Source organism: Haplochromis burtoni, unplaced genomic scaffold (genome assembly GCF_018398535.1).
Source record: "Haplochromis burtoni strain Fernald_Lab_line unplaced genomic scaffold, NCSU_Asbu1 Contig_70, whole genome shotgun sequence".
Classification (NCBI taxonomy): domain Eukaryota; kingdom Metazoa; phylum Chordata; class Actinopteri; order Cichliformes; family Cichlidae; genus Haplochromis; species Haplochromis burtoni.
Window position 1 is genome coordinate 427,521 of NW_024582431.1, and position 15,741 is coordinate 443,261.

At 39.9% G+C, this 15,741-nt stretch overlaps 2 protein-coding genes across 2 annotated transcripts in view; both read right to left on the reverse strand.

The window, feature by feature from the left end:
* Window positions 1-5,849, reverse strand: part of dcaf15 (DDB1 and CUL4 associated factor 15) — a 10,247-nt gene extending 4,398 nt beyond the window's left edge. The window contains exons 1-9 of the mRNA XM_005925101.3: window positions 5,638-5,849; window positions 4,986-5,083; window positions 4,406-4,544; window positions 4,214-4,320; window positions 3,966-4,111; window positions 3,711-3,872; window positions 1,491-2,093; window positions 1,310-1,401; window positions 951-1,073 (exon numbers count right to left, since the gene is read on the reverse strand). Coding sequence (XP_005925163.1) covers window positions 951-1,073; window positions 1,310-1,401; window positions 1,491-2,093; window positions 3,711-3,872; window positions 3,966-4,111; window positions 4,214-4,320; window positions 4,406-4,544; window positions 4,986-5,083; window positions 5,638-5,826 — 1,659 coding nt within the window. The 5' untranslated portion in view covers window positions 5,827-5,849. The remainder of the gene's footprint in view (window positions 1-950; window positions 1,074-1,309; window positions 1,402-1,490; window positions 2,094-3,710; window positions 3,873-3,965; window positions 4,112-4,213; window positions 4,321-4,405; window positions 4,545-4,985; window positions 5,084-5,637) is intronic.
* Window positions 5,850-6,289: 440 nt separating this feature from the next.
* On the reverse strand, window positions 6,290-15,295 carry khsrp (KH-type splicing regulatory protein). The gene is made up of 18 exons (XM_005925099.3): window positions 14,970-15,295; window positions 13,216-13,315; window positions 13,080-13,133; window positions 12,963-12,999; window positions 12,811-12,869; window positions 12,640-12,711; window positions 12,495-12,552; window positions 11,472-11,619; window positions 10,843-10,941; window positions 10,653-10,754; window positions 10,465-10,567; window positions 9,949-10,073; window positions 9,215-9,511; window positions 8,997-9,106; window positions 8,812-8,897; window positions 8,519-8,728; window positions 8,093-8,289; window positions 6,290-7,197 (listed from the first exon to the last, which is right to left on the reverse strand). The coding sequence occupies exons 1-18, from the start codon at window positions 15,057-15,059 to the stop codon at window positions 7,189-7,191; spliced, it is 1,956 nt and encodes a 651-aa protein (XP_005925161.1). The 5' UTR covers window positions 15,060-15,295; the 3' UTR covers window positions 6,290-7,188.
* Window positions 15,296-15,741: the final 446 nt, after the last annotated feature.

Below are 15,741 nucleotides of genomic sequence, written 5' to 3' on the forward strand. Positions count from 1 at the left end.
GTTGCCTACCCCTGGTCTAGACAATGATCTGTAGAGGCAGCAGCATTCCAGTAATTAAGTGTAACCATAACTAGGCTCTTTTAGGAACGAAGCATGTGCAAGTGTCTTCCTAACTCCAAAATCAAATTACTACAGGCCATATTACAATAATAAAAAATGAATTTAACCTTCAATTACTTCATTTAGGGCTCAATATGTTCTCTAAAAGTGAGTTTAAGATTCACAAAGGCAGGTATTTTTAGGATGACACTTTTTCAATTAAGTCCCAAGATATAAATACCAACATGATCTGAGATCAATTACAATTTGGAAAGTAACAAACACACTATTAGAATCAACTTTAAACAATGCAATACACCAGCCTGACTCAGATGAGAGAAAGCTGAGGACTGTTTAAAACTAAGATTCACATTCTTTAAAAATCAAATCATATTTTAAATGTTGCTGAAACGTACACTTTGAGCTGTGCATAATATTGCTCACACTCAATATCAGATTAGTTGTTTTGCAGGCTCCTGTCTACATGTTGTAGCTGTGTCCCGTCACTAGCAACCAGTATAAAAAAAAAAAAGAAAAAAAGTGGAACAACTAGTCTATGGACTTCTCTTGCTTTTGTTTGCAGATGATGATGTAACATTTTGGAACAAACAGTCACCATACCTTACTAAAACAACCAACTAGTGGCTGCAGCGTCAGCTGACTGATAAGTTACACAGCTTAGTTTTTAAGACCCAAAGGTTTAATGAGAACTGGTATTTGCAGTCCACGCCGTGATGCAACATGAAAGTACTGTTTTAATACTGTAAGACTTTATTATAAACACAATAAAAACAGTCTGCATATATAACAAGTTTCATAAAAGCTACAGCAACCTTGAGTCAGGTGTAAATTAGACAATGCGAGTGCCCTGAGCTCCGTGTGTGTGTGTGTGTGTGTGTGTGTGTGCTGACCTCTAATATCACAACATCATAGTCACTAAAGGAGCAGAACTGTGTGGCCCAGGCAGCATCACTCCTGATCACCTCATTGATTAGATATTCAAAATCCAGAGTCAGCTGCTCAACACAAACACTCTGCAAAACAAAAAGTACAAATTCATGATCAACCACACGCACAAAAATACTCTGTACGTGTCCAAACCATCTCAACTTTGCCTCTCTACCTTTGTCTTCAAAGTGTCTAATTCATGTCCATTCTGGTTACTCAGCCCTGTAACTCCAACATCCCCAGGACAGTTCTTACTTATTCCTTACTGCTACTTCCATACATGTTCTCCATTGACTTTACAGTCACATGCACCAACACCTACCTGTCCATTGTGTGGCCCTGTAACCAGCTGGAGGTTACGTCCTTTCAGATCTGTGACTGTGAAAGGCAGCTGGACTTTATCATCTTCATAACCTAGAAAAACAAATGAGGAAGAAATACCAGTCAGCATCTTTGGATCTGACCGGACACATTCTTTGACTCTGTCTTTTATCATCTCTCACCTCCGGCATTCTGCTCTGCTGCCCCTGGCTGTTGTAAGCGGTAGTGTAGGCGTGAGTAGTTTACATATCCAGGCTCACTGGGGCTGGCTTCCTGGCATGAAGACATAGTTGGAGTGGCTGACGGGGATGAGGAAGAAGAGGCGGGAGACATCACTTGTTCCGATACCTGTGGCAGACTATGGCTAACACCTGAGGTTAATGGTTGTAGTAAATTAGTCCTTCTCTCTTCTACGCTCAACCCTTTACAACCACCCTCCTCTCTCACAGTCTCTGCAATGGTCCCTTTGTCTCCAGTTGACTGTACTGCCTCTTTTACACCACCATCAGACGTTCTCCTCTCCCCCTGGCCTTCACCAGCTTTCCCTCCTCCCTGGGCTCGCCTGAAAAGGTCAGCAGCAAACTCCCGGGCTCGCATCGCTGCTTGTGAATGGCTAGGAGATGAGGGGACTGGAGTGGGTCTGCTAGGTGGAAGTCGATGTTCAGGAGATTCTTGAGGTAGTGAGGAAGAAGAGACCAAAGAAGAGGAGGAAAAAGACGTCGAAGCTTGACTTGACAGGGCTGCTCTCTTTGTGTAAAGGATTTGCGATGACTGACCCTGTTTACCTGAAGCAAACAAAGAAAAAGGAATGAAAAAACTAATAATGATAAAACCAGACAGCAAAACATCACTGTGATGGTTTTTTACTCTTGAAGACAAACATTTTTAGGCCTCTACTCAGTGTAGCACTGTTCCTTCTAATCCTATCTGGAGATAAGAGTGAGTTGCTGTTTAAGGTGTGTCTATGAACAGCCGTGTTTCTGGATATGATCAACATATATGCTCCTACAATTAACAAAGCAAACAAAAAAAGAAGATATTTGTACATGGACACACCATGCACCTATGCATTAAAAAAGCAAAAACAACTGATGTTAACATCCTGACAGCAAAAATAAAATATTCTTTTTAAAGAGGGGGGGGGAGGAGAGAGAGAGAGAGAGAGAGATAGCCAGCATGATATGACCCTCTGGTTGCAAAACTTCTGAGTCTTTTCACTGTCACCATCTCGGTGTTTTGCAATGAGATGTGATGAGCAAGGTGCACATCTGAGAAACCGAGCACTACCACACGTTCACAGGCTTTTACCCGCTTAGCGACTGAAGAACAGAAAAAAAAATCTACAAACTCAACATCACGGTTTATAGAACTTGAAACGTGTGACTCATAACCTACAGTAGGGCAAAAAAGTATTTAGTCAGCCACCGACTGTGCAAGTTCCCCCACTTAAAATGATGACAGAGGTATGACGGGATGAGATCTTGCGTGGAGCCCCAGATCGAGGGAGATTATCAGTGGTCTTGTATGTCTTCCATTTTCTGATGATTGCTCCCACAGTTGATTTTTTCACACCAAGCTGCTTGCCTATTGTAGATTCACTCTTCCCAGTCTGGTGCAGGTCTACGATACTTTTCCTGGTGTCCTTCGAAAGCTCTTTGGTCTTGGACATGGCGGAGTTTGGAGTCTGACTGTTTGAGGCTGTGGACAGGTGTCTTTTATACAGATGATGAGTTCAAACAGGTGCCATTCATACAGGTAACGAGTGGAGGACAGAAAAGCGTCTTACAGAAGACGTTACAGGTCTGTGAGAGCCAGAGATTTTCCTTGTTTGAGGTGACCAAATACTTATTTTCCACCCTAATTTATGAATAAATTCTTTACAAATCCTACCATGTGGATTCATGGATTTTTTTTTTCACATTCTGTCTCTCACAGTTGAAGTGTACCTCTGGTGCAAATTACTGACCTCTGTCATCATTTTAGGTGGGGGAACTTGCACAATCGGTGGCTGACTAAATACTTTTTTGCCCCACTGTAAGTGTCTACTGAAGTCACAGATTAGGGGAGATGAGAGCAATTTCCCTATTTTTGCAATCATAAGTGATTTTGCAACCAGTGCAAAATCACTTGCCTGCTGGCAAACAGAATGAATGCAGAATTGAGGATCTTCCAACACTGCCTTTCTCTTTTATGCTCAGAAACTGCATCCATTATATTACCAGTCTGTGTATGTGCACAGTCTGCAGAGTCTGGGTGGTCTGAAGTTTTCAGCTGCGTAAACCCTTGTGGACTCATTGATAAGGAAATTCATAATGTGGTGATCTTAAATCCATAAAAATCTTATCTGACGCATTATAAAGAGATGAGAAATGTGGCAATTTTACTATTTGTGTGTGTCTTACCTGGGCAGAGTGAGATGCCACAGGCTACAAGAGAGTAGCTAGTGTTTAACAGAATGACCTGGTCCTTCTTAAGCTGGAAAGCTGGCTGAAAAGTGGGGAACGGATACACCACCTGGTACCTGCTGTTGAGCACATATCCGTGTTCAAGACACTCACCACTTCCTGTGGAAAAAAAGTGATAATGTCTGATGAGAGTGAGAGAGGAAAACGTAATGAGAGTGGTGAAGTAGTAGCTCTGTATGTGTTTTTGTTAACCTGTGCGTATAGTAGTGACTGAAGGAACAGGACAGCACTGAGCACAAGGTTTAGGAGGCGGCATGGAGGCGATGGTGATGTAGATGTCTCTATTGTTCTCATCACTCATCATTAGATTCATCAGGACTGAGTTGGAGCTGCGTGTACTTAGCAGAAACATACACACCAACACATAATTTAGCCATCACTACCTGTGGCTTGCAATAAGGTTATTTTTGCCATTCATAAAAATAATTATCATTCCTTACTTGAAGCCGAAGATGACAATTTTGGAGTGATCATTTGGCCACTCACATACTGTAAGGTACAGGTCACTGTAGATTTCCTCTCCTGCAAACAGTCGCACATGATGGACCTAAAGAGAAACCAAAGGAGTTAAAGAAATAAAAATAAATTCTACAATTAGATTTATATATTACAATTAGATTTTTTTTTTTTACCTGCTTGAGTCTGCTGTGCAGGTTAAACTCCCACCAATAAAGATGATAAGTATAGAAAGAGAAATCATCATCTTCTCCACAATCACTGGTGTAAGACAGAACGTAGCGTCCACATTTGGTGAAGCCAAGAAAGATGTGCCTGAAAACAAAAAGATAAAGTACTGGTATCATATATGCTCCACAATGAACAATACAAAATAACAACAATTACCCACCAGACATCCTCAGAATCTGCTAATTCCTTTTTTTTTTTTTAAATACAGTAATGTTATTATATTCAAAGAACATATGGAAAATTTTATTTTCATACTATGAATATTTTCTGAGTACCAGGTACTGAAAATACACCAGAGGCGGGTGGAAACTTGGTGCTTTTAACAAATTTTTTCCAGCATCTTTGAACCCTCATAACTTCAAGAGACAGCCATGTGTCACAAGTGTCAACAGCTCTGATTCAGTCACCAATAATCCCAGTCTATTTGAGATGCAGCCAGTGTGGTATACATGCATGTAATGAAGCATACTGTGCCAGTCAAGGTTCTTTAATCACAGTAAAACAATGCAGTAAACACATACGTACCCTGCTCTGAGGAACTCCTCGCTTACGATGTTCTTCAATGGTACACACACTCGAGGTGGCAGCTTCCTGAACAGGCGCTGAGAAAACTGCCCTGACAGCTGCAGGAAAGAAACCACAGTGGAGGTAGATATAGCTAATTAGCACACGGTGTAACATAAAGCCCAAAATACGTTGCAATTTTGCTGTGCTTCATCTTCGTGTAATGCCCAGCACGGTAAGACGACACGAACAGTACATGAATTACGCTTGATGCACAAAGACTGCCATTAAATCTGAGGTGTGCTGCCGCGGTTGAATAAACGCTAAAGCTGACTGGTAAAGTTAAAACTCAGATCAAATAGACCTTTACAAATGTGGCTTAAGTGGCTAGCACTTTAACACGGTTCGGTTGCATTAAAATGTGTATGGGCCATCTGCAAACCAACTTGGGAAGTAAAATGGATAAATATCATAACATCGAGCAGGGAAGCTGCATTGTTTTACAGTTTGGAGCATTAGCCACCTGCCAGCCGTTGGCTGTTATTAAGTTAGCCGCGGTGCTAGTTAGCAGCTAGCTCCTAGCTGGCCTCAGAAGCTCCTGAAACCGTAGAGGCCTTCTCTTTGACCGCTCATTCTAAACCTTTCTCTTCAGGTCCTGCTGATGCATGCCTACCTTTCCGCGCATAAGAAGCTTCACGACATGGTCTTTGTGTTTTCTTTGGCTTTTCTGTTTGCTGTCGTCCTTTTCAGATTTCGAGCTGGGCGCCATCTCCCCCTGAACTGTTCCCAGTTGCCCGTCAGAGGCCCGTCCCGATTGGCTCACAGGCTGCACGGGGCGGCCCTCACTCGCCAGTACTCGCATCCATCAAAACCCCAAACAAAAGTAAGGCACGACAAGGGGAACATCCCGAGGGAAGCAACCACAAAGGAAGACATGCATGCGTTTGTGGGTTTGTTTGTTTTTTGACGTGCCTAGGATTTTAGTTACAAATAGGCAGGTGTGAAAATTCTTCTTAGTGATCTGATATAAAAATAACCTGGGAAAATTTGTCAAGACATTAAGAATGAGATGAGATATACGAAGATGTTTAGTGAGATTGTGACGTCCACTTGGATTTTTTATTTTCATTTATCTGATCTTATCTTACTTGTCAGGGGTAATATTTTGTATCCCCTACAATACTATTAAAGAGGCTATAGTTTTTATCTCGGTGTTGAAAACTTTCAAATATGAATAAAAAACATTAAACTTGAAAGAATAACTTTAATTTTAGGCATATTAGCTAATGTGGCATTACAAACAGCACAGGGGATTATCACACAAGACTGGTAATTGAATGTTTTTATTTACGTATTTAAAAACAAGCTGTAAAAAACAAAACAAACAAAAAGAAAAAAAAAATCAGCATACAATAAGAGAACTTACTGGAAAAGAGACTATTCTTTTCATTGTAAAGATGTAGAAATGAAACCAAGGGCAGTCTAGCACACAAACACATACATGCACAAAGAACCAGCCTACATAACTGCAGGACAGTAAGTGCCTTATTACAGCCAACTTACACACGGTCTTCTGTTCAGTAGCATACACTGTATACAGACACACAAGACTTGCCCCTTGAGGAAAATCACAAAGAATGTAATTAAAAATAAGAAATTATGACAGCAGGGAGAAGTTCACCTGCAACTTAAACACTGGAATCTTTTTTTGTAAAAAAACTGAAGTTTAAAAAAGTACCAAGAAGAAGAAGAAGAAGAAGAAGAAGAAAAAAGACCAACAACTTCTGCCATACAAACATAATTTTTTGAATATATTCAAAATACTGCTAGACAGTTTTTACCTTCAGCAAACAGAAGGGGAAAACTACTGACATGTGAGTCATTGTTGAGATGCTGTTGTGCTAGCTTGCAAGAAAAGATGCTTATTATTTCACATTTAAGAAAAAAATTCCAAACCATCTGATGTATTACAAGGTGAAGGTGAGGTGAAGGGGTAAGTTAGTGCTTTTTTTCAATACATCTGCAAAACGCATTCCCTTTTGAATTTCATTAAAAAAAAAATTAAACAAACAGGAAGGTTTGAATACAAAATGTCTGAGAGGATGAGTTAACCACAGGCTTATTGTCCTATTAAAGCCCAAAAAAACTGGGAATTTAAAAAAACAAACAAAAAAAACCAAGCCCGGAGATTCAACACATCCGCCCAACAGAACACGTCACACGTTTACTGGGCCTGAAAAGAAGAGAAAAGATGTCATAGAGAAGCACTGATCTAGTCACACTAATAAAAGACAAAAATGTTCTTACAATCAAAATCAACAGTTGATGTAGTCGATTTCCTGGTATTAACTTTTTAAAAAAAAAAGGCTTTTTCTGTTTTTTTCAACCATTTTCTTTTAGTATTAAGTTTTACCATATTTTCTAGTTCTTCTCAAATTCAGTTGATATACCCTTAAGGTACTAAACAGTCATTTTAAATTTTGATTCATAAATGTTTATTTGCTTTGTTCCATCTTGTCAGTTATCTGTAAAATACTTTGAACTGAAGGTAACTTGCATGAAAGGTGCCAAATAAATAATTCAACGTAAATGCCATTTCCATCTTTAGACAGAAGAATATGAAAACTACTGATGTGGTTGATTTAAGCTACTGGTTGAGAAGCTTAATCCAAGATAAAACATCCCTGGTTCATATAAAAAAAAAAAAAATCCTACGTGTAATTGAGCTTAACTTCATCGGTGAACTCATACCTGTGATGGTTGGAAACATCATTGCTGGCCTTTTGACCAACCCACTTTGACATAGATGCATATACATTTTTGCATGTTACCATTCCAACTGAACTACAAATCACATATATCCAGATCTTGCTTTTTACTCCATCTTTACACAAGGCGGTGTCCATTTGTTACCCTGCTTCCAGAACAGTTTTGTAGCCTACCATAATGTTATCTCATAGCTGTGAGGATCACTCTATTATCCATTTTTACAGAATTCTATACACAAAATTTGGGGAATTATTCCCAAATTAATTCTTTTTTTCATTAATTAAATATATAGCCAATTAATTAGTTTAGTTTACCCCCTTCCAAGCAGCCATGAGGTCAGTTTTAAACATGAGCCATACCTGTTGTCCCTGCTGTGGAGCAGCTGCTTGTCCAGGAGCCTGGCCTGTCTGTCCATAGTAGGCAGCCTGCTGTCTGTAGTACTCAGCCCAGGCTGCACTGTAGTCCTGCTGGCCACCAGGTGCAGCTCCTCCTGCTGCAGCTGCTGTGGGGGCTGCTGCTGTGCCTGGAGCAGCTGCTGCCCCTCCTGCTGGCTGAGCTGGAAAAGAAAAACAAGTGCAAACATACATTATATATGTACAGTTACATGCTACAAGCACATATGGATGAATGAATAATATATTAGCATTAAAGTCACTTGTGAGATGGCAGCACATTTGACGGTTGTGACTTTTTAAATTCTTTAAGAATTAAATATTTGAAGTTGTTAAAGGCTGTCAGTTACAGACTTAATAAACATTATTTACTCAAAATTAGTTCCAACTTACTCATGCCCATCTTCTTATAATACTCTTCCCAAGCCTTGGTGTAGTCTGGCTGACCCCCAGCAGTCTGGGCTGCCGGGCTCTGGTCCCCTGGTGCTGCTGCTGCTGCAGGAGCTCCTGGACTCTGAGCTGGCATTGTCCCCCCTGGCTGCTGCCCGTAATATTGTGCATAGTAGGCTGCCCATGCTGCATTTGGGTCTGCTGCAGCCTTATCTAATTGGGAAAGATGAAATTGAGTTGAGGAATAAATAATCAAGTACTGAAACAAACAAAAGAGAAATAAATAAAGGACTTACTGGGGTCATATGGATTTGGGGCTTGCCACTGCTGATAGGCATTTCCCCAACCCTGAGAATACTGGGCACCACCTGGTGCAGCTCCACTGCAGAGAGACGGGACAGTTAAATCATAAACCACCTACTTATATGAGTTAACCCTGAAAGAAAACACACTGGCACAACTATTTACACACTGTACTTACTGAGGAGCTCCACCAGGAGGCCCTGCATTATAAGGGTTCGGATTATAGGGACCCATTGGACCAGGTGGCCCTCCTGGACCAGGACCACCACCCACAGGACACAATGGGGCCTGGAAAAACAGGGAATAAAAATCATTATACCAATAACTTCAGACTGCATGGGATCTTTAGGCAGCTGCTTAAAGTCATTCTCTGCTTTGTAAGTAATGTGAACCTACCTCAATCTTCTCTTCTATAAGCTGCTTTGCATGATCAATCTGTTGTGGAGACCCTCTGATGGTGAACAGTTTGAAATTCGGGTCACCGTTTGGAGGTGGCTGACGAGATATCTCCACAAATGCACCAGTTTGCTGGTTGATGGACTTGACATTCTCTCCTCCTCTGCCAATAACAAGCCCACATTTGTGAGCAGGGATGGAGAAAGTCATCTCACCTCCTGGTGGACCCCAGTTCCCTTGGCCTCTACCCTGCCCTCGGCCACCAGGTGGCATACCAGCACCAGGACCCGGTGGACCCTGTGAAAGAAACATGCCACATTCTTTTTAATTAACACAAAATTCAACATTAAAATTTCTTAAAGAGGCCCTTAATAAACATGTGTAACATTTCAAATAATGAGGTCAGTGTTTATAACAGTTATCCTTGGGTGCCAAAAGTTCAGGCTGAAGACTGACTTAATGGTCATCTCAGCCACACAGCTTTGGCCCCACCCACTTTCTGTTTGCACCTTCTCTGTTTAATGGCTAGCCTATCTAGAGAGGAAAAGAGGAGCTAAAATGATCTGTTTCATACACATAACCTGAGAGTCTGCATAAACACCCAGTATGCAATAAATAAGGATTATTTGGAATCATGCAAAGCTACTCTAGCATAATCCAAGAAGAAAAAATATGGAGTTTAAATTGAGCATTTTAAATTACATCCCCTGCCCGTCTCTTCAGCGTGTACTTACCCCTTGCCCACCCTCCTCTCTGGCACGGATGCTCTGTAGCAGGTCAGTGATGATCGAGGCAGCGTGCTGACACTGGTCTGGTGGACCCATAATATAAGCAATCTTTTCAGGACCTGTACCATCATCTGTAAAGAGTAGGAAAATGACAGTTGGGTTTATTGATGAGAGTCCACACTGAGACAAAAACAAACAAACAAAAATTTCTAGCCACCAATACTGAGTAGATGTATGTATGGTATAAATGTGAACATCCTAGGTGACTTCCTTCTCAGTTATCACACCCACAAGACTTTCAGAAAATTTGAGCTCTGACCTTGACCTCAAGGTCAAAGTCACGATTCAAATTCATCCAAGATTTGTAGCAGATGCACCCATGGTATGAATTTCAAAACTATGTCATCTCATTTTCGAGTTATCGTATTCCCAAACTTGGGTGTCCACGTCGCCCACCTCCCCAGTGGGGTGAAGATATTTTTCAATTTTATTACATGCAGTGAAAGTAGAGTGAGAGTGTACCTGGTTTAAACTGTATTTTCACGCCAGCATCACTCTGGATCTTCTTGATCATCTCTCCACTGCGACCAATCACAACTCCCACAGAGTGCCGTGGGACAGCTATCTGTAACATTAAATAAACACTTAACCATTCAGAGTTGATGTGTCTCACTGTGCTGGTCGAATTCAAACACACTGTCTTTACTCACTTCTATGCCCCCTCCTCCCATCCTTGATCCATATTCGTTCCTCTCTCCAAAACCCTGATGTTCTCTCTCTCGTAGGATCTCATTAACCATCTCCTTAGCTTGCTAGAAAGGCAACACAATGAAAAATTTTAACCAACAGCAGCTTAACATATTTCCCGCACAAATGAAACCACTCAACCCCAAACGGTACCTGGACTTTGTATGGGTCTCCAATGATACGGAGAGGTTTATCTATGTTGGGTGGCTGCGACGCATCTTGGATAAGAATCATTTTGACTCCAGCTCGCTCCTAAGAATTAAGGAAGAGGTATATTACAGACACATGGCAGACTAACCAAACTTCGGCACATTAGACTGTCCATTTGTTGCACTTGGATTTCGTACTATGTGATATGTCAGGTGTTATTTGTAATAATAATTTTTTTCCAAATATTTTCATGCTTTAATTTCTACAGCTCCTTCATCTTGGAATTAAAAACAACCTTCAGGAGATGGTCTAAATGTTTAAAGTCACTTTATATGACCTTGAGTTACCTCAGGTTCTAAATGTTACTCCTGATAATTAAGGCCTTTCTTGGCACAAATCAAAACAATTAACTGTTCTGCTGTTTTAGTTTTCCCCAGCTTCAAGTTTGCAACTTTGATTGTTACTTTAATTATATACTTAATTTTGTGCATTTTATGCGCACATTTGTTTGTGTTACTAGTTTATGCAACTACTGATCTCTGCACTCTTACAAAAGCAGTGTTGCTGGCTATCTTTTCCTGGTTAAATAAATAATCATCACCATCTGTATAACTGAATGCTGCATGTGTCACCTGCAGTTGTTTGATAGTCTCTCCTCCTTTGCCGATAATAAGGCCAGCTTTTCCAGCAGGGATTATCATCTCTTGCATGGAACTTGACTGACCATTGGTTGACTCGTGACCTCTGGACACAATGTCATCTAGAATCGCCCTGGCTCTCCTGCAAGCAAATTCATATCAAGGTCATGAAATGATTGAAGAACACAAGGTTAATGTGGCACAGACGCAACCTAGTTAACATTTCACACCATTACTGCAGAAAGTCCAAGCAACTTTTACAGCACACAGTATGGCATTGCCTCAGAAAGCTGCAAGGATTTGAACAGGTAACCCTGCCAAATGTTTATAATAAGGACTATCTCCCAATGTGACTGTAGGTACGACCTAGGACCAACCAACAGGAATGCTGCATGAAATAACACGCTGATCCAAAAAAAATAAAAATAAATCATGATTGCCTCAAGGAGGACAAAGAATGGGAACAAGCTACAGCAGAGTCACAGCCCATGATTCAATATTTTTTAAATCACCATGCAGCCAACCTGTCTTGTTGTCCTAGACAAGTTTCATTAGATCTATGTTGCACAGAGTGCCTTAGAACTGATAAAGCTTCTGACATCTTATAGTATCCAAGCAGTTACACAACATGTCCAAATCCCTGAGAGCACGTCAACTTCCTCCAGTCACCTAAAGATTCATGGCATACATACAATAGCAAACAAACAATGATTAGTTTAAGGACCATATTTATGGTTTAAGCTTAATATAGGACACAGACAACACAGAGTCATGTCTTAGAGGCCAAACTCATCCCAATAGTGCAAACCACTGAAACTTAACAAGTACACAGGAAATAAAGATTTCACACAATCTAAAGCTGTACCAGGAGGTTTGTCTATCATTTAACTAGGCTGACCATCAATCTCTTGTTACCATTTCTCCCTACAGATATTAATAATGAAATAAAAATTTACCACAAACCAAACTTCTTGACAGCTTTTCCCAATATTTAAAAGACTTAAAGGACCAACTTACTGTATGGCATCAGGTGATCCTGTGAGGGAAATGCTTCTTTCTGGCAGACCAACACTGTCTGTGGATTGATATGATAACAATTATAAATCAAAAGGGACGATGGTATATCGATGAGGCACCGTTTACTTAACTAATCACAGCTCACCGTGTGCAATTTGGACTTTGCAGCCAGATTCTTGCTGAATTTTGTTAATCTGTTCGCCTCCTCGCCCAATGACTTTAAGGAAAACAGAAGAATGTTGAGTGTAGTCTGAACATGTGTAACATAGCAACACGGGAATAATTTGTGCAGTTTATGAAGGGTTTGTCTACTCACTGAGCCCAACCATGCTATCAGGCACTCTGCACTCTTCTGTCATTGTGGAGGGCCTTACACTGCAGACACATGATTGTGAATAATTAATGACATACAGTGTTTCAACAATAAACAGCAAAAGGTGTTTACATAAAGAAAAATAAAAGTCAAACCTTTGCTGGGACAGAGCAGCTAGCTGAGCTCCAATAGCTGTAAGAGATTCAAAACTGGTGAGCAGGTGGAAACTGAGCAAAAAGGAGTTATTGTAACTAGAGAATTGTTTAACGTACACATTGCAGAATCTCTTTCACTCTGTGATGCTACCTTCTTGGCATCGGGTTCATCTGGAAACAAAAATAATAGTAAGCCTTCAAAGTGGAGTAAAGGAAACTGTAGACAGAGTCCAAGTTTGATCAGATTTTCTACCTCCTTCTTCCAGGGATCGTTTCTGTGATGTGAACGGGTAGCTCTCGGCTCCTCCGTTGTTTGTCGGGGACACACCGTCACCACCAATTTTAGCTGCAATCTGGAAAGAGGTGAATACTGGATTAAACCAGAAACCTTTGCAAAGACACCATTAAGACATCTGAAATGTGTCTATTTTTGGTAAGAAATCTTTGACATTGCTTGGAGCTTTCAGACATGTTCAGCTCATGTCATATAAATAAAAGATCTTCACATTTAAAACTGCAAATCAACAGACACATGAATATATGTTTAATTATGAGGAGATAATGTAGTGCTAATAAATGAATAAACTAATGATAATATTGCAGTGCATTGAATCCCTACAAAACTGATCAACATTCTCTTAATATTATATATAATTGACTACAGATTTGTATCAGACTTTTCATTAACCCTTCACTGCATAGTGCTGATATGGACACTGTCTTGTTTAAGAATTGCTGGTACAAATGAGTTATCATTTTAACTCTGGTTATTCTTACAGTCCAAAACAATGTTTAGTTCTGCTCCACATTTTAAATTAAAAAGATGTGATCCCCAGGTCTTTTAATGTCCCTTTTGTATCACAGAGAAATGGTTTAAAAAAAGTTTTCATGTGTCAAGCGGCTTCTGTTTGGAATAAATTATCTTTAAATGTCCATTTTATCACTGTTTTAAACAAGCTTTGTTTTTGACTTATTATGTTTTCAGTAAGTCTATTCGTTTCTATTTCTATGTCTATTCAGTATGTTCATTTATTTCTTCTCTAACTGAATAACTTAATAGGTTCGTTTTGTATGAAGGTGTAGTTTAATTTGCTTTTTATTATTGGTTATTGTTGGTTCGTCTTTGTTGTGTTATGCATTATAATAAATATCCTACCACTTGTTGTATAAATGTTTGTTCTGACTCCCAGGGCTTATCCACATATAATTGATCAAATATTAAGTACTTAGTATAATATTATATAATATATAATATTAGAAGCCACTTTGAAACATGAGCCATTGTGACTGTGCCCCAAATTAATGGAAACACGACAGTCAGACAACCCCACACTAATTTAAATCTAATAAATCAAAGAAACTATAATCCAATGCTAGCAGTCCCTTCAAGTATCACAAATAACCTTCAACGATCTTAATTTATCAAAAAATATTAATTTAATATTATCTATATTCAACATCTCAAAATATAACTATCACCAGATAAAATATACGATGTGTTTTTTTATTTTGTTGAAATAAACAACTATACTTGTTAATGAAAATAGTCATTAGCTGAAAAATAACCCTTTACAGTGAAAAAAAGTAAACGATGGCTCCTGAACTCTTTTCAGTCAATGATCTACATGAAACAAAACAGCCATAATGCTATAATACAGTTACCTAATAAATGCCTCATAAATGAATGGAGATGATCCCCATATAACAGCTAACCGTTAACTAACGGGTAATAAGTAAATGTTGCTTACTTAGCCCAAGTTCACTAAATTTACCTCAAGGATCGCGGTAGGGACAAACATTTCATTTATGTAACAGAGCCATGCTAACACACACAATTCAATTGCCTCGATCTGAACAGAAAGTAGGGCAAATGAATGGCTTTGCTATTAGCTAGTGTGCTACCTCGCTAACTAAAGCTAACGTTACTGGTCGTTATGCTAGCTGCGGTTTCAGAGCAGCTAATTAGCTCGCCGGCTGACTCCTCTCGTAGTCGAGCGCTTGGATTACCTGTCTGGCTCGCTGAACGGCATCTGCGAAAGCGTCGTTTTTCATTCCTGCTCCGACTCCATTTGATGGCAGAGAGCTGTAATCAGACATGCTGCTCCCAGAGGGCTAACACAAACACGCGCGCGCGCGCACACACACACACACACACAGGGGGGGCAGGCAGGCTGGACAGCTTTGGCCGGGTCGAGCTGCGCAGAAGCGGGAAGGTTAACAGGAGCGTACAGGGAGACACCGATGTGTGTGAGATCTCCTACCACGCCGGCAAACTTCCCTGCTTGAAATAACCAATCAATGCATGTTCGACCCCGGGTTTTCTTCTTCCTCTTCCTTGTACCTTTGAGGGTTAAATTGTTAAAAATTTCAAACACAATAAAAAATTTCGCCTCCATCTGGACTGGAGCGTAGTTGCACTGAAATTGCACAGAAACCGATGTCTAGTCATCTCAATGTTTTTTCTTTCAATGTGTTCAAGTAATTGTATTATGGTAGGCTTTTTAACTGTATTTTTTAGCTTAATAACATTATATCACATATGTAATTTCCTTATGTAGAGATACACCATGAAGACATTGCAATGGATGCTTAAATTTATGTTTATACAGACAGTGTTTGCAAGTAAAGGAATACATGTACCGGCGTTACGTATTTAAAATGCAAAATATGAGTAACTGTATTCCGTTACAGTAACCTTTTAAAAGGGTGGTATTCAGAATACAGCTATATTTATTTATTTATTTATTTTTTAAATAAATGGATTACACGGTGGTCTTTT